Source organism: Semicossyphus pulcher, unplaced genomic scaffold (assembly GCF_022749685.1).
Source record: "Semicossyphus pulcher isolate SPU_LCO1_2020_fin unplaced genomic scaffold, fSemPul1.0.p SCAF_2, whole genome shotgun sequence".
Classification (NCBI taxonomy): Eukaryota; Metazoa; Chordata; class Actinopteri; order Labriformes; family Labridae; genus Semicossyphus; species Semicossyphus pulcher.
Window position 1 is genome coordinate 12,787,588 of NW_027211693.1, and position 18,198 is coordinate 12,805,785.

Genomic DNA, 18,198 nt, shown 5'->3' on the forward strand with positions numbered 1-18,198 from the left:
GCTCCTGTCCGTCCAGGAGACTCTGAGAAGACAGCCTGTCCAGGAGAACACAGCGTGTGCTGTTTTAAAACTGGATTAAACCAATCTCTTCCTAACTTCACTCGAGGAATCAGTGTTGATGAAGAAAGGAGCCCTATGGGACTCTCAGCAAAGAAATGTATTGACAGTTTCTTCAAAAACATCAGCTGTTTGGATTCTGGGACTTATCACTGTGCTGAGGCCACATGTGAGGACAACATTTCTGGAAGAGAATCAAACACAGACAAAGAAGGTAACTTCATCCTCTTTGTATACAATGAGAAAGGTCACATATTTATCTTTGATTAGGAACAATAGTAGTGTATAGTCTCAAATACTTTTGACTTGTTAACTTTCATTATTTGCTTCTTTTTAAATCAGCAGTCAACATGGATTTGCAGACGGACAACACATTTCTTTCTCTGTTGTGTGCTGCTCTGGCTGTAAGCCTCATTGTTATAGCCACTCTTATTTATTCAGTCAGGAAACTCCAGAAAAGATCTTGTGGCTGTTGCAACGGTAAGAAAAGTCGACTAAATGTCGCCCTGTCAAACATTAATTTGCAAAACTCACTGCAGATTGATTCTGTGTTTTTATATGATAATGCAGCTGATGTTCTTCTGCAAAGAAATGAGGAAACAGCCAGTGGTGATCCGCAAAGTCAGCAGGTGAGGAATGTAAAGTGACATGAAGTTATCAGCATTTTCCTCAGCTTCATTGTAATTGTTCTGTAATCCTCTGTGTATTTTGTCAGGCAGATGAGGACTCCTTGATTTATTCTGCACCAACCTTCACTGGTAGGAAATCTGGCAAAGCAGAGGCCAGGGACGTCAAAGCACAGGAGGAAGAGAGTATCTACGCTCATGTCAGGGCTGTTCAGGTGAAAGAAATGTCTTAACACTGGACTTAATGGTGGTGTCACTTTTGTACGCACTTGGTACAAGGAATATTCGGCTTAAGTAGCCCTGTAGCTTAATGTCTTATATGTCAATATTTTTCTCTGTTAACTTAAAAACATTATATGTATGTAACATGTATTGTATGTAAATGTTGGTTTCATTGTGAGCTGTAATCAAAGTCGTTACTTCCTTCTCGGCTTACGTCTACCTATATGTGTCAATGCTGTTAAAAAGTATCTACTAAATACAGTTGATGGCTGTGTAGATGTTTTTCCCTGCTGAATGAATAAATATGTTATGAGAAGAGATTCCAAACCAGCATCGAAAAAAAAAGATAAACGTTTCAACCTTTCCTGAGTTTTCCTGTGTCAGTGAATGAATGAATGACAGCTACACAGAAGAGAACAACTTCATGATTAATAACTGCTCAGGTGCTGTAATGTTACTTTGCTAAATTGAATTAAACACAAGATACTTGTGCCCGGATGATAAGGAGAAGCGCTCAGTGAAGAAACCTCATCCTCATCCTAATACATGACCCTTGGTGATCACCGCAACCCAAGCAGCCTTGCCATTTTCAACAGACCCAGGCTCCGCCATGCAGGCTCCAGGTATTGACAACGCTGATGCAACTAACGTTTTTAAATTAAACACAAAAGAGAAAAATATAGCGAGAAAGGTTTTATAGAGGGAGGTGTGTTAGAAAGAAGACAGGGAAGGCAGAGCCAGGGTGAGGTGCCCTGTCCAGGGCGAGCACCCCTGCCAGACCGGGATGTACGCTCTACCTCCGCCTACTCCCTCATTTTCATGACGGAAGAGAGGAGAGAGCAAGGAAGATGGGGGGGTTAAGGTTAGGGTAGGGGGTAACCCTTACCCACCGTCTGTGAATGTGTTGAGTGATAATTAGTTCACTGATGATAGCAATAAAATATTGACAGGCCTCATCTACCGAAACCCCAAATATCCTTATTAGACTGTTTTACAGCTTGGTCTAATAACAGCTAACAGCTTAAGGTGATCTTTGATTTCTTGTTTAGTTTTTCTTATCTGTGATCAGTTTACTGCTAACCAAGCTAGCCATGATGCTAGCTTTCTCTGGCTAATCTGTCGCTAACATAACATTCTACTTTACTGATGCTAGTTGTTTCTAGCTAATGTGTTGCTAACGTACATTCTACTTACTACTATTAATGCACTATCATACTCACTCATGTTTTTCTCTTGTATGTACTATATTGCATATACAGTAGTAGGCCTACATACATCTGGCCTACAGTGAGGCACTTCCTATTCGACACTCAGGCCCGAAATCACATCCAAGGCAAAGCAGCCCAGAGCACAGTGCATTTGTTAGTGCTTATTATTAAGTGACGTAGTTATTTGTCACGCTCAGCACCCAAGTTGTGTAAGTAGATTGTACAGTTAGATGGTCAGACGCATTGTTGGCTCGTTGCTATCGTGAGGCAGCAGAATGCAGCTGTGCTATTAACCAATGAAACCTCATCAATGGTGTAGTTTTATTCTGTCTTTTAAGGGCGCGTATTCCAGAAGTAATATGCACCAACATGGGCAGGTTCACAACATGTAATTTCTGCATGTTACATACAACACTAGAGTGGCCTTTTATTGTGACCAGCCTAAGGCACACCTGTGCTATAATCATGCTGTCTAATCAGCATCTTGATATGCCACACCTGTGAGGTGGATGGATTATCTGGGCAAAGGAGAAGTGCTCACTGACACAGATTTAGACAAATTGGTGAACAATATTTGAGAGAAATAGGCCTTTTGTGTACATAGAAAAAGTCTTAGATCTTTGAGTTCAGCTCATGAAAAATGGGAGCAAAAACAAAAGTGTTGCGTTTATATTTTTGTTCAGTGTAAAACATTAAATTAAAATGACTGCTGCTTTATTTTTTGTCATCTTTATGTTGTCTCATCATTTCAGCCTCTGTTGCTGAGCACCAAAACTGCGGTGGTTGGAGAAGTCAACAGCTGAGGATTTTAAAGGTAGGATTAAACGTCTCCAAACTAAAATAAAGCTTGTTTCACTTTATGTACATGTTGGATGTTCTCGTCTCAGTCACTGTGTTTCCTCAGAGAGAGGAGGTTTATTCTGCTGTCGTCTTCACCGCGATGAAAACAAAGAGTGGTGCAATGAAGGACGCAAAAGCAGCGGAGAAAGAGAGGATCTACGCTGCTGTGAAGGCTTTTGGGTTGGATCAGTGAGTTAACAGGTCTGTTTGAAACCCGATAGATCCAAATAGATAGGATGGATTCACTAAGTGCTTCAACCTCCCCATCTGTTATACATACCCACTCTTCCTGTGCTTGGTTGCAGGAGGTTTACGGACGTAGCAGTGCTAGCTTGATCTGTGTCTGCAGGTTCCCAGCATGCTTTGAGCAGCAAATAGGCCGCTTGCCGTACACAATAAAACATGTAAAGACGGACAATTATTACCATTACACCTGCTGAAAAATGTTGAGTCTGCACGTAGAAGTAACTGTTGTTTTGAGGATGATGTGGAGTTCAAACTTTGTAAATGAATAAAATATCTGTCTGAGCCAAACTTGCTCCTGGAGTGATCTGTAAAGGTCGGTTGTTTATTACATTTCATGAAACACATGCCAGAATCAAGCAAGAGAACACAAAACACATGAACATTTAATCTTCTACAAAAAAACCTTCAGACATTTCAAATGGCCCATATTTCTGTCAGAGCCCACACCTCGCCGTTTGTCCACTCATCTTGCTGCCTGGTTGTGTGGTTGTTTCTGCAAGTGTCAACGTCCGTTAACAACCCACAATGCACACTTTTTTGGTTTGCTTCCTATATTAGATCGAGTCTGATTATGTTCTCACCGGAATCAAACCGGACCGTGGTTCGATTCCAAAAGGCCGGTGTCCCTTCTTTTCTGGTGGACCATGGTCCGGTGGTTTGGTCCACACCAGAGTTCGACTGCGTGTTCTCACCTGTCCAAAAGAAACCAGACTTTTGAAGTAAAGTCTGAAAGTCTCCCAGGTCCTAAAGCACCCTCAGGTGATGACGTAATCAGACTTAAAGGGGCATTCAGACCTGACATCTTTGGTCCAGACTTTTCGGATTTTACTCTGAAAGACCAGTTCGTTTGCAATTAAAGTAGGATCCAATAGAGGAAGCAAACCAAAAAACTGCATTGTGGGTTTTTAATGGATGTTGACACTTGCAGAGACAGACACACAGCCAGGCAGCAAGATGAGTAGAGGCCAAACGTGGGGGAGAAACGAGGTGAGGGCTCTCACAGAAATATTGGCTGACCAAACAATTTCACAAATGCTTGTGAAAACGCACAAAAATATGGAGATATTCAAACTGTAAGAAAAATCAAAAAAGTAAAAAAAGACTCAGAGAACAAAACTGTAGCGTAAATCGGTCGAATAATTATTTAATAATTAATTAAACTCGTCATAGAATGCCTGCACTCTATATTGACGAGAAGTTAACTTTAAAGTTAATTAAAAGACTTAACCTATCATAGGTATTTAACGGGGCACCACCCAATTTTGACAAAACAGGGAAAACATATAATTAGTTACCTAATTGTTTAATTCAGTCTCATAATCTGAAGGTTGCTACAGTTTAGAATTGAGTTCGTTTCGCGGTGTACAGAGGCTTAGTACTTCACACACACAAAGACACTTGAATCAGTACTTTATAAATGAAGAATTTATTGACTAATACCACTAAACATACATGAGATAACTAAATATGGTGATGAACGTGAAATGATTAATAACAGGATGAATAGGATGAAAGATGGATTGAAACCTGTTCAAAGGAGTGAAGTGTAGCAGCTGAGATATTAGGAGGTATATCGCACAAAACCTTATCCTAACCTTCCTAACAAATCTGTGACTAAAGCATCAACCCCAATATACAGTAAAACCAAAGTTAAACCTACTCGGAGGGTGAGGAGGGTCAACCGCGTTGCTGATGAGGCGTGTGGAGAGCGTCAGGTTGGAGTGGTTCTTGGCGCTTGTACCCGGGTTCCCTCGGAGCGGCGCCGCACGGCCGGTTCGGTCTCTCTGGATGATGACGTGCTGGTCAGTCCCACGTTGCGGCCTGAGCCGGATGGAGGCTGAATGCGTCTTCTGGGTTCGGGACTGAGATTCTGTCCGAGCACCGGGGCTTGAGCACCGGGAGAGCTAGAGTCTGTATTTTGAGCAGTCAGATCTAATGCTGGAGCAATATGGACACGCGAGGTCTTCAGCACGGCAGAGTGCACGCAGGTTCTGGGCCTACTCGCGGGCAAAACTTAAAAAGGGGAAAGGGAAGAAGTTACGGAGGAAGGGGGAGGCGGAGGCGCTCGTCAGCGGCCGGGACGCAGGGTGTAGCACAAGGAGGGAAGAAACAAGAGAACGAGAGAAGTTGTCACCTCTCATTTAAAGGGTCTCCCCTCCTGGGGGGGGGGCGTCCGGCCAATGGCGCGAGTTTGACCCATCCTCATATCCGAGACTTTCTCTACTTATTAAACTACTTATTTTTACCCCAAAGTAGTTATCCTTATACATCTAACCTCCCAACATGTAATACCTCTGGATTCTCAGCTGCACATAGACTCCAAACACCACAGGATGAAAATACACAGAATGAGGTTACATGGCAGATTCCTGAGGATAAAGGTACAAGTTAATGATGAATGTCCAGATCACCACATAGCGACCTTCCACAGTCTTTATGCATTTCCGTGTGAATGTGACACCTGGATCTATATAGATATATATATAGATATATATATATATATATATATATATATATATATATATATATACCTGTAGGGCATATATGTATTCACAGACACACAACTTTGTTACATTCATTAACAGATGTCCTCACTGAATCAACATCCCTTTGTCTCAGTCTCACCCCCCCCTTCCCCTGCCTGTCTGCAGGTCTGCCAGAGAGAGGGGTGTTAGGGGGGGGGGGGGGGGGGGGGACAAATGGATGCTCCAAAACTCTTTCTTCTCCCCAGGGCTCTGGGGTGTGAGTTGTGTCTGTTGATCCACCGTCCCTGGATCAAAGCCGGTGGTTCCTTATTTCCCCACAGCTAATCAACTAAGACAAACATTAACCGACTGTAATCCCATGGTTTATCAGGTGACGTCCTGAGTTATAAAGAGTTATAAAGTTTCCCCTGTGGACACAATCTTTACTTTATTGGTCCCCAGAACAGAGCTAATGGCTTAGCTCTCTTCCTGCTGAGGTCAAAGGACCAGGTCAGGCCTTGGTCAGGCGTCTCCTGGTCACACGCTACAAAACATTAATGTCTGTGATCGTGGTGAGTGTGATTGAGGAGTCCGCTCGCTCTATTTGTTTACTTCAGGGAGTTTTCCCATGTGAAAATTTGACCAATCAGAGAGCAGTTTTCTTGTGCATCAACACTCTTGGTCGACTGGTAAAAGCTGCTGTGTGAACACAAAACCAAACTGGAGGCAAAATGCAGCATTGTAAGAACTTGGTCTTTGATTCGGATCACACAAACAGACTTTAGGTGTGAAAGTGGCCTGAGTGAGTTTGAAAAAAGTGAGATGCTACACATCACAAGGAGAAAACCACTGTGGCAGGAAGTGAACTTAGATGTATATTTAGATATCCAATCAGATTTGAAGGTGTGGCTTTGATGACCACGTCACCATCTTTATTTATAAAGTAACTTAGAGGTCTCCTGAGCAGAGACAGTGTCAAGATGATCGCGTTATGGCTCACACTGCTTCTCCTTCATCAGGCCTGTAAGTGATATGCAATAATGACTGTGTCCAGATGTCTGGCTGAATGATTATTTACTGTTTAATTTATTCTTCCTTTATACTTGTATCTAGATACGCTGGCTCCAGTGACCCAAGTTCAACTTGGTGAACCTGCAACCATCACATGTGATTCACCTAATATTTTAAACAATGAAGCCTTCTGGTTCAAGCAGAGTGCTGGTGATGCTCTGAAATTAATTGTGAGACGATGGAAAAATAAAAACAAAGTGTTTGGAGCAGAGTTTTCAGCTTCTAGATTTGATTTAAAAGTTAATGAGAAAATGAGCCATCTGACCATTTTGAGGACACTTCAAGAAGACGAGGGAATGTATCACTGTGTAGTCCTGGAGTGGTATAAGATAACTTTGTGTGCGACATATTTGTCAATAATAGGTAATAATGTGTTTGTTCAATGTCTAAAAATCAGCTACACTGTTTTAATGACTAAACAATTTATATTAAAACTGTTTGATTTAGCAGTTGTTGAAAGGATTTCCAATTCATATACATTATATCCTAATATATCAAATTAGAAATATTACTCCATGTTGGCAATGTGGAGATTTGACCCATGATTTAATCATCTGAACAATAGGTTCTTACTGCTACATTTCATCATGTCAAAGCATTTTATATTGTGTTTATTTTACTTTTGAACGTCTTCAAATACACAGGAAACACTCAGAGGACATCAAACTACACTGTTGTTCAGCGGCCGACAGTTTCTGATCCAGTCCGTCCAGGAGACTTGATGACTCTGCAGTGTTCAGTCCTCTCTGACTCTGAGAGTCAAACGTGTCCAGGAGGTCACAGTGTGTACTGGTTCAGAGCCGGATCAGATAAATCTCATCCACACATCATCTACACTGATGGGAACAGACGTGGTGGATGTGACGAGAGATCTGACACTCAGAGAAGCTGTGTTTATCGCTTCTCTAAGAACGTCAGCTCCTCTGATGCTGGGACTTACTACTGTGCTGTGGCCACATGTGGAGAGATACTGTTTGGAGACGGAACAAAACTAGAGCTTGGTATGATTATAAGTTCAGCACTGGAGGTGATCTCCATAATATTTTATTAACATCATGAATGAAACTTTCTTCTTTGTTCTCTAGAGCAAACAACAAGCTCTGAATTTGTTGCTCTGGTGATAGCGATAGTCTGCCTGGTCATTTCTGTGATTGGAAATATTGTTTTCATCTGTCACCGATCTCCGAGAGCAGCATGTGGACAATGTAAAGGTAAGAGTTGTTTACTGATTCAAACATTTGCTAGTTTTACTTGAAACATTTATTGACTACAGGAAGTGTAACATCAAACAGGAGAGGACAAACCTTCACCTCCTATTCTTAAATGAAATAGAAGATATCCATATCAGCACGTCACTGATATTTCGCACTATTTTGAGCCTCCACATTGCTGTTTATTCCATGTGTGCCTCAATAAACCTGAACAGGATGCACAAGTTATTAAGGACACTGTCCAAAAATGATGTTTGTAATGTTATATTTTAAACTAAAATGTGCTGAAACAGCTGAGGATCTGGATTTAAAAGTGAGAAAAGTACATAATGTTTCTGTCTTCACTCAATTCAAGGAATAGAAAGCGCCTCTTTGCCAGCAAGACATGACAACTCCAACCCAAGAATAGATGATATTGTAAGTGATCAAAGAAAGTTGCATACTGTATAACTTTAACATAACTCCTAACTTGCTGTATACGAACACGATCATGTAATGAGAACTTTATTTGCTGCACAGACTGAAGGTGGACATGATCTGAACTATGCTGCGTTGCATTTTCACGGCCCGAAATCTACAAGAGGGAGGAAGACTAAAGAGTTAAAGACTGAAGACGGTGTCTATTCTCAAGTGAAATGCTCGATGTAAATGTCTATGACAACATGTGGGGGGTTTTATACGACTGACCTTAAAGTGTCTAACATGATTGTTGAGAGGAAGCAGACACTACTGTTTCTGCATCTACTTCTGAATGCATAAAATGACCCTTTATGTTACTGTGAGTTGATCCTTCCATCTTTTTATGTTTTACATCCTGTTGTTGTGTTTTAATGTCTTTTTAAATAATCTGAAATCTTTAGTAAAACCTTGTCATGTCTTATTAAAGCATAAATATCTTTTTGTCTTTCTTACACGTGCGTCTCTGCTTTTCCTCAGTGATATTAGGTGCATTTACTTACAGCATTTAAGACACAATTAAACAAAGAGGTTAGACAGACAACAGAACACATAGTAAGGAAAAGGAAAGAAATGCACTTTTTCATTATATAACTTTGAAATATTTTTGTTGTTTTTGTTAAAGATTATTTAAAGATTTGGACTGTAAAGAAACTGAAACAGCTCAAATTTTAGTGACTGATAAATGTCACATCTGACGGTGCTTGAAACACGAGGGACCACCAGGAAGCAGCTTAATGTACGTTAGTTCTCTAGGGTGAGTAAAGCCACAGCTTTTGGCTTTCAGCAAATACTTTTTTTAAAGATTCTTTTGAGGCCTCTTGCCTATATCCTGCATTTGTTGGTGCAGCACAAACCTCGTCACACGATCCCATGCGCAGGTTGAAGTCTCATCTTTGGCAGTCAAACTGTTGCAGGCTTCTCTCGGATGTTTTTTCCTTTAAACAGTGCCAACTTTTCAGGACAACTGGTGCTGCTTGAGTTTCAGCTCACTTTATGGTTGCAGGGCATCTCCAGTTAGAAAGTCCAAGGCATATGAGAATAAAAGAGACTACTTTTTAGATTTCTTTCTGTATTGTCTGAAGGAAACAGGGGTCATGGGGGCATGTTGGGTGTGATCTTCACTTCTTTTATCTAAGATATACTTATTGTCCTTTCTAAGGATTTGAAAGAGGTCCTTACTTCTTCACTGCTCCCATGTTTAAAGTGCTTGACGTTCTCTGTTTCAGTATAACTGTGTCTGCCCAAAGGTCTGTGTGGTCTCTGAAGGTCTTCCTCACCTGGTATGAGATTTAGGGACGAGGCCCGTTAGTGGAGAGTTCCTCCTGCTATAAACTCCTCGGGGGTGATGGTGATCCTGCAGGCCCAGAGGTCATGTCGACTGAGGATAAATGAGAAAGTATTTAGTCAATATCATCCCCTACATGCTGAATGAAGTAGAAGCAGTGTGACTCCTAACACGATCATCTTGACACTGTCTCTTGTTAGGAGAACTGTTAGTTATGATGCGACTGAACATGGTGACATGGTCATGATAGGTCAAACCTTCAGTTGCATCTCATTGGTTATCACACAATATACAATGTAAGAGCATTTCCTGCTACACTGGTCTTGTCCTGGTTTATGTGAAACATACAACCTCTAAAGAAAAAAACAGATGTGGTTCTGAAACGTCTGATCTCACCACAATGTCTGAGACGCCTCCAACATGTTTGTTTGCAATGTACTCTGCTGTTACGGCCACCGCCTACACCTCCTTGTGCACCCATCAGCCATAACATCATGACCACTGACAAGTCGAGTGAATAACATTGATTATCTTGTTACAATGGCCTCTGTCAGTGGGTGGGATATGTTCGGCAGCAAGTGAATGTTTTGTCCTTGAAGTTGATGTGCTGGAAGCAGGAAAAATGGGTAAGTTTCAGGATGTTCGCGACTTTGACAACTAAACAACTGGGTCAGAGCATCTCCAAAACTGCAGCTCTTGTGGGGTGTTCCTGGTCTGCAATGGTCAGTATCTACCAAAAGCAGTCATAGGAAGGGAAACCAACGACATGGTCATGGGTGGCCAGGGATTATTGATGCGGATTATTTGGAGCGAAGGCTGGCCCACGTGGTCCGATCCAACAGAAGAGCTACTGAAGCTCAAATTGCTGAAAAGGTTAATGCTGGTTCTGATAGAAAGGTGTCAGAACACACAGTGCGTCATAGTTTGATGCGTATGGGCCTGCCTTGCTGCAGACCAGTCAGGTGCCCATCCTGATCCTCATCCACCGCTAAAAGTGCCTACAATGGGCGCATGAGCATCAGAACTGGACCACAGGGCAATGGAAGAAGGTGGCCTGGTCTCAGGAATCATGTTTTTCGTTTTCATCATGGAGATGGCTGGGTCCATGTGCGTTATTTACCTGGGGAAGACATGGCACCAGGATGCATTATGGGAAGAAGGCAAGCCGGCGGAGGCAGTGTGATGCTTTGGGCAATGTTCTGCTGGGAAACCTTGGGTCCTGCCATTCATGTGGATGTTACTTTGACACGTACCAACTACCTAAAGATTGTTGCAGACCAAGTACACCCCTTCATAGAAGCAGTATCTCCTAATGGTGTGGACTCTTTCAGCAGACTGCAAAAATCCTTAAGAAATGGTTTGAGGTTTGAACACAACAAGTTCAAGGTGTTGACTTGGCCTCCAAATTCCCCAGACCTCAATCCAGTTGAGCATCTGTGGGATGTGCTGGCAAACAAGTCCAAAGCATGGAGGCCCCACCTCGCGACTTACAGGACTTAGAGGATCTGCTGCTAACATCTTGGTACCACATACCTCAGCACACCTTCAGAGATCTAGTGGAGTCCATGCTTCGATGGTCAGTGCTGTTTTGGTGGCAGCAGATCCTACACAATATACAGCAGGTGGTCATAATGTTATGGCTGTATAATGTTATGCTATGGTGTATATGCACGTATAAGAGTACGGCTGAGTGTGTATTTTTTCCTGAATATTCCTGCCCACCTGTGCTGCCGGCCGGAGAAGCCTGATTGGTGCCAGGCCCAGACAGTGCAACAATCAGAAACTGGGTTGTAACATCTGCACTGGACATCAAAACACTTTTCAGCCAGACTAAGGGAGTTTCAAGGTCAGGGACATACCAAACTATCAAGTACTGCTTTGGCTTGTTGTTGCACTGGCACAAAAAATGTCTGACACCTGTTACTGGATCCCAATTCACAGCCTATCTGCAATCTCCACCATCCCCCAAACACCCAATACCAAGCCAGAGCTTAGTCAACAGCCTCCATCATCTGCTCGGGCAAGAACTCAAGCAGAAGCCACTTGGTACTTGGCACCATCACTTTCAACATAATGTGCTTGTTTGTTCAAGTTGTGATGTGGGAGAGTGCTTTCCATTCCTAACATTTAATGAAAAGAGGTTATAACCTCATAGGTATAGTTTTAAACTAGGTCCGGGAACAAAGACCACACCTCAAACACATCCCATTTCAGCCATGTTTGTGTTGAAGCACACCTTATTCATTCCTTACCCCTTTGACTCTGCCTTCACATAAACTGTGACCGACATGACAGAAACACGCTTACCTTTACCATAGATTAGGAGCTCCTTCTCGACACTTCAGACAGCAATCTAATAAAAGGTCGCCAAACTCCAAGGGTCGGGGTCCTCTCCATCTCCTCTCACACAACCTTCACAACTCATAATGTATTAATTCCTCTCTTTGTGTAATGATTTTATATTCTTAGGAAGGTTGGAAAAATGCATTTAAATCTGTGATCAGATCGATGGTCGGCAGATCTCACGATTAAAAGAATCAGTAATCGGTATCGAGTAAAATCCTGATCGGGGCATCCCTGGATCATACTTACGGAAGGGTTTGGAGATAAAGGATGTGATGATTAAAATGAACTTGCAATAGCCACCATGTTTGTGTAGTAAGTGAGGGCCACATAAAGAACACCACATTTAAACACTAAACCCAGAAAAAGAAATGAGCCCTTCAGAGTTAAATGCTGATGAAACATTTAATAAGCTTTACAAACAGAACCTGTCCATGTTGAGACTAAATGTTCAAGTGATCCTCACACTTGTGAGAAACGTGAGATGCTTCACATCACACGGACAAAACCACTGTGGGAGGAAGTGAACTTAGATGTATATTTAGATATCCAATCAGATCTGAAGGTGTGGCTTTGATGACCACGTGACCATCTTTACTTAAAAAGTAACTAAGAGGTCTCCTAACAAGAGACAGTGTCAAGATGATCACGTTATGGCTCACACTGCTTCTCCTTCATCAGGCCTGTAAGTGATACGCAATAATGACTGTGTCCAGATGTCTGGCTGAATGATTATTTACTGTTTAATTTATTCTTCCTTTATACTTGTATCTAGATGCGCTGGCTCCAGTGACCCAAGTTCAACTTGGTGAACCTGCAACCTTCACATGTGATTCACCTGATATTTTTTACAAAAGCGTCTTCTGGTTCAAGCAGAGTGCTGGTGATGCTTTGAAATTAATTGCGAGACGGCTGAGAAATACAAAGCCTGTGTTTGACGCAGAGTTTTCAGCTTCTAGATTTGATGTAAAAGTTAATGAGAATACGAGCAATCTGACCATTTTGAGGACAATTCAAGAAGACGAGGGAATGTATCACTGTGTAGTCCTGGTGTGGGACAAGAGAACTTTGTGTGCGACATATTTGTCAATAAAAGGTAATTATGTGTTTTTTCAATGTCTTAGAATCAGCTACACTGTTTTAATGACTAAACAATTTTAAGAAAGAAATGCTTCATGTAGCAGTTGTTGAAAGGATTTCCAATTCATATACATTATATTCTAACATTTTAAATTAGAAATATTACTCCATGTTGGCAATGTGGAGATTTGACCCATGATTTAATCATCTGAACAATAGGTTCTTACTGCTACATTTCATCATGTCAAAGCATTTTATATTGTGTTTATTTTACTTTTGAACGTCTTCAAATACACAGGAAACACTCAGAGGACATCAAACTACACTGTTGTTCAGCGGCCGACAGTTTCTGATCCAGTCCGTCCAGGAGACTTGATGACTCTGCAGTGTTCAGTCCTCTCTGACTCTGAGAGTCAAACGTGTCCAGGAGGTCACAGTGTGTACTGGTTCAGAGCCGGATCAGATAAATCTCATCCACACATCATCTACACTGATGGAAACAGACGTGGTGGATGTGACGAGAGATCTGACACTCAGAGAAGCTGTGTTTATCGCTTCTCTAAGAACGTCAGCTCCTCTGATGCTGGGACTTACTACTGTGCTGTGGCCACATGTGGAGAGATACTGTTTGGAGACGGAACAAAACTAGAGCTTGGTATGATTATAAGTTCAGCACTGGAGGTGATCTTCATAATATTTTATTAACATCATGAATGAAACTTTCTTCTTTGTTCTGTAGAGCAAACAACAAGCTCTGAATTTGTTGCTCTGGTGATAGCGATAGTCTGCCTGGTCATTTCTGTGATTGGAAATATTGTTTTCATCTGTCACCGATCTCCGAGAGCAGCATGTGGACAATGTAAAGGTAAGAGTTGTTTACTGATTCAAACATTTGGTAGTTTTACTTGAAACATTTATTGACTACAGGAAGTGTAACATCAAACAGGAGAGGACAAACCTTCACCTCCTGTTCTTAAATGAAATAGAAGATATCCATATCAGCACGTCACTGATATTTCGCACTATTTTGAGCCTCCACATTGCTGCTTATTCCATGTGTGCCTCAATAAACCTGAACAGGATGCACAAGTTATTAAGGACACTGTCCAAAAATGATGTTTTTAATGTTATATTTTAAACTAAAATGTGCTGAAACAGCTGAGGATCTGATTTAAAAGTGAGAAAAGTACATAATGTTTCTGTCTTCACTCAATTCAAGGAATAGAAAGCGCCTCTTTGCCAGCAAGACATGACAACTCCAACCCAAGAATAGATGATATTGTAAGTGATCAAAGAAAGTTGCATACTGTATAACTTTAACATAACTCCTAACTTGCTGTATACGAACACCATCATGTAATGAGAACTGTATTTGCTGCACAGACTGAAGGTGGACATGATCTGAACTATGCTGCGTTGCATTTTCACGGCGGGAAATCTACAAGAGGGAGGAAGACTAAAGAGTTAAAGACTGAAGACGGTGTCTATTCTCAAGTGAAATGCTCGATGTAAATGTCTATGAAAACATGTGGGGGGTTTTATACGACTGACCTTAAAGTGTCTAACATGATTGTTGAGAGGAAGCAGACACTACTGTTTCTGCATCTACTTCTGAATGCATAAAATTACCCTTTATGTTACTGTGAGTTGATCCTTCCATCTTTTTATGTTTTACATCCTGTTGTTGTGTTTTAATGTCTTTTTAAATAATCTGAAATCTTTAGTAAAACCTTGTCATGTCTTATTAAAGCATAAATATCTTTTTGTCTTTCTTACACGTGCGTCTCTGCGTTTCCTCAGTGATATTAGGTGCATTTACTTACAGCATTTAAGACACAATAAAACAAAGAGGTTAAACAGACAACAGAACACATAGTAAGGAAAAGAAAAGAAATGCACTTTTTCATTATATAAGTTTTAAATATTTGTTGTCTTTGTTAAAGATTATTTAAAGATTTGGACTGTAAAGAAACTGAAACAGCTCAAATTTTAGCGACTGATAAATGTCACATCTGACAGTGCTTGAAACACGAGGGACCACCAGGAAGCAGCTTAATGCACGTTAGTTCTCTGGGGTGAGTGAAGCCACAGCATTTGGCTTTCAGCAAATACTTTTTTTAAAGATTCTTTTGAGGCCTCTTGCCTATATCCTGCTTTTGTTGGTGCAGCACAAACCTCGTCACACGATCCCATGCGCAGGTTGAAGTCTCATCTTTGGCAGTCAAACTGTTGCAGGCTTCTCTCGGATGTTTTTCCTTGTAAACAGTGCCAACTTTATGGGTGCAGGGCATCTCCAGTTAGAAAGTCCAAGGTATATGAGAATAAAAAAGACTACTTTTTTGATTTTTTTCTGTATTGTCTGAAGGAAACAGGGGTCATGGGGGCATGTTGGGTGTGATCTTCACTTCTTTTATCTAAGATATACTTATTGTCCTTTCTAAGGATTTGAAAGAGGTCCTTACTTCTTCACTGCTCCCATGTTTAAAGTGCTTGACGTTCTCTGTTTCAGTATAACTGTGTCTGCCCAAAGGTCTGTGTGGTCTCTGAAGGTCTTCCTCACCTGGTATGAGATTTAGGGACGAGGCCCGTTAGTGGAGAGTTCCTCCTGCTATAAACTCCTCGGGGGTGATGGTGATCCTGCAGGCCCAGAGGTCATGTCGACTGAGGATAAATGAGAAAGTATTTATTCAATATCATCCCCTACATGCTGAATGAAGTAGAAGCAGTGTGACTCCTAACACGATCATCTTGACACTGTCTCTTGTTAGGAGAACTGTTAGTTATGATGCGACTGAACATGGTGACATGGTCATGATAGGTCAAACCTTCAGTTGCATCTCATTGGTTATCACACAATATACAATGTAAGAGCATTTCCTGCTACACTGGTCTTGTCCTGGTTTATGTGAAACATACAACCTCTAAAGAAAAAAACAGATGTGGTTCTGAAACGTCTGATCTCACCACAATGTCTGAGACGCCTCCAACATGTTTGTTTGCAATGTACTCTGCTGTTACGGCCACCGCCTACACCTCCTTGTGCACCCATCAGCCATAACATCATGACCACTGACAAGTCGAGTGAATAACATTGATTATCTTGTTACAATGGCCTCTGTCAGTGGGTGGGATATGTTCGGCAGCAAGTGAATGTTTTGTCCTTGAAGTTGATGTGCTGGAAGCAGGAAAAATGGGTAAGTTTCAGGATGTTCGCGACTTTGACAACTAAACAACTGGGTCAGAGCATCTCCAAAACTGCAGCTCTTGTGGGGTGTTCCTGGTCTGCAATGGTCAGTATCTACCAAAAGCAGTCATAGGAAGGGAAACCAACGACATGGTCATGGGTGGCCAGGGATTATTGATGCGGATTATTTGGAGCGAAGGCTGGCCCACGTGGTCCGATCCAACAGAAGAGCTACTGAAGCTCAAATTGCTGAAAAGGTTAATGCTGGTTCTGATAGAAAGGTGTCAGAACACACAGTGCGTCATAGTTTGATGCGTATGGGCCTGCCTTGCTGCAGACCAGTCAGGTGCCCATCCTGATCCTCATCCACCGCTAAAAGTGCCTACAATGGGCGCATGAGCATCAGAACTGGACCACAGGGCAATGGAAGAAGGTGGCCTGGTCTCAGGAATCATGTTTTTCGTTTTCATCATGGAGATGGCTGGGTCCATGTGCGTTATTTACCTGGGGAAGACATGGCACCAGGATGCATTATGGGAAGAAGGCAAGCCGGCGGAGGCAGTGTGATGCTTTGGGCAATGTTCTGCTGGGAAACCTTGGGTCCTGCCATTCATGTGGATGTTACTTTGACACGTACCAACTACCTAAAGATTGTTGCAGACCAAGTACACCCCTTCATAGAAGCAGTATCTCCTAATGGTGTGGACTCTTTCAGCAGACTGCAAAAATCCTTAAGAAATGGTTTGAGGTTTGAACACAACAAGTTCAAGGTGTTGACTTGGCCTCCAAATTCCCCAGACCTCAATCCAGTTGAGCATCTGTGGGATGTGCTGGCAAACAAGTCCAAAGCATGGAGGCCCCACCTCGCGACTTACAGGACTTAGAGGATCTGCTGCTAACATCTTGGTACCACATACCTCAGCACACCTTCAGAGATCTAGTGGAGTCCATGCTTCGATGGTCAGTGCTGTTTTGGTGGCAGCAGATCCTACACAATATACAGCAGGTGGTCATAATGTTATGGCTGTATAATGTTATGCTATGGTGTATATGCACGTATAAGAGTACGGCTGAGTGTGTATTTTTTCCTGAATATTCCTGCCCACCTGTGCTGCCGGCCGGAGAAGCCTGATTGGTGCCAGGCCCAGACAGTGCAACAATCAGAAACTGGGTTGTAACATCTGCACTGGACATCAAAACACTTTTCAGCCAGACTAAGGGAGTTTCAAGGTCAGGGACATACCAAACTATCAAGTACTGCTTTGGCTTGTTGTTGCACTGGCACAAAAAATGTCTGACACCTGTTACTGGATCCCAATTCACAGCCTATCTGCAATCTCCACCACCCCCAAAACCCCACGCCAAGCCAGAGCTTAGTCAACAGCCTCCATCATCTGCTGGGGCAAGAACTCAAGCAGTAGCCACTTGGTACTTGGCACCATCACTTTCAACATAATGTGCTTGTTTGTTCAAGTTGTGATGTGAGAGACTGCTTTCCATTCCTAACATTTAATGAAAAGAGGTTATAACCTCATAGGTATAGTTTTAAACTAGGTCCGGGAACAAAGACCACACCTCAAACACATCCCATTTCAGCCATGTTTGTGTTTAAGCACACCTTATTCATTCCTTACCCCTTTGACTCTGCCTTCACATAAACTGTGACCGACATGACAGAAACACGCTTACCTTTACCATAGATTAGGAGCTCCTTCTCGACACTTCAGACAGCAATCTAATAAAAGGTCGCCAAACTCTAAGGGTCGGGGTCCTCTCCATCTCCTCTCACACAACCTTCACAACTCATAATGTATTAATTCCTCTCTTTGTGTAATGATTTTTATATTCTTAGGAAGGTTGGAAAAATGCATTTAAATCTGTGATCAGATCGATGGTCGGCA

The 18,198-nt window shown here is 42.0% G+C and overlaps 1 protein-coding gene across 1 annotated transcript; it reads left to right on the forward strand.

The window, feature by feature from the left end:
- Positions 1 to 6,644: 6,644 nt before the first annotated feature.
- On the forward strand, positions 6,645 to 8,594 carry LOC138597724 (uncharacterized). Its single transcript, XM_069669200.1, has 6 exons — positions 6,645 to 6,687; positions 6,778 to 7,098; positions 7,380 to 7,736; positions 7,821 to 7,946; positions 8,302 to 8,363; positions 8,466 to 8,594. Exons 1-6 carry the CDS (start codon positions 6,645 to 6,647, stop codon positions 8,592 to 8,594), a joined length of 1,038 nt encoding a protein of 345 aa, XP_069525301.1.
- Positions 8,595 to 18,198: the final 9,604 nt, after the last annotated feature.

Coding starts and splice junctions, on each gene's coding strand:
- LOC138597724 (XM_069669200.1), top strand. CDS start 6,645: ATGATCGCGTTATGGCTCACACTGCTTCTCCTTCATCAGGCCT. Junction 6,688..6,777: donor GCTTCTCCTTCATCAGGCCT/GTAAGTGATATG, acceptor ACTTGTATCTAG/ATACGCTGGCTCCAGTGACC. Junction 8,364..8,465: donor ACCCAAGAATAGATGATATT/GTAAGTGATCAA, acceptor TTTGCTGCACAG/ACTGAAGGTGGACATGATCT.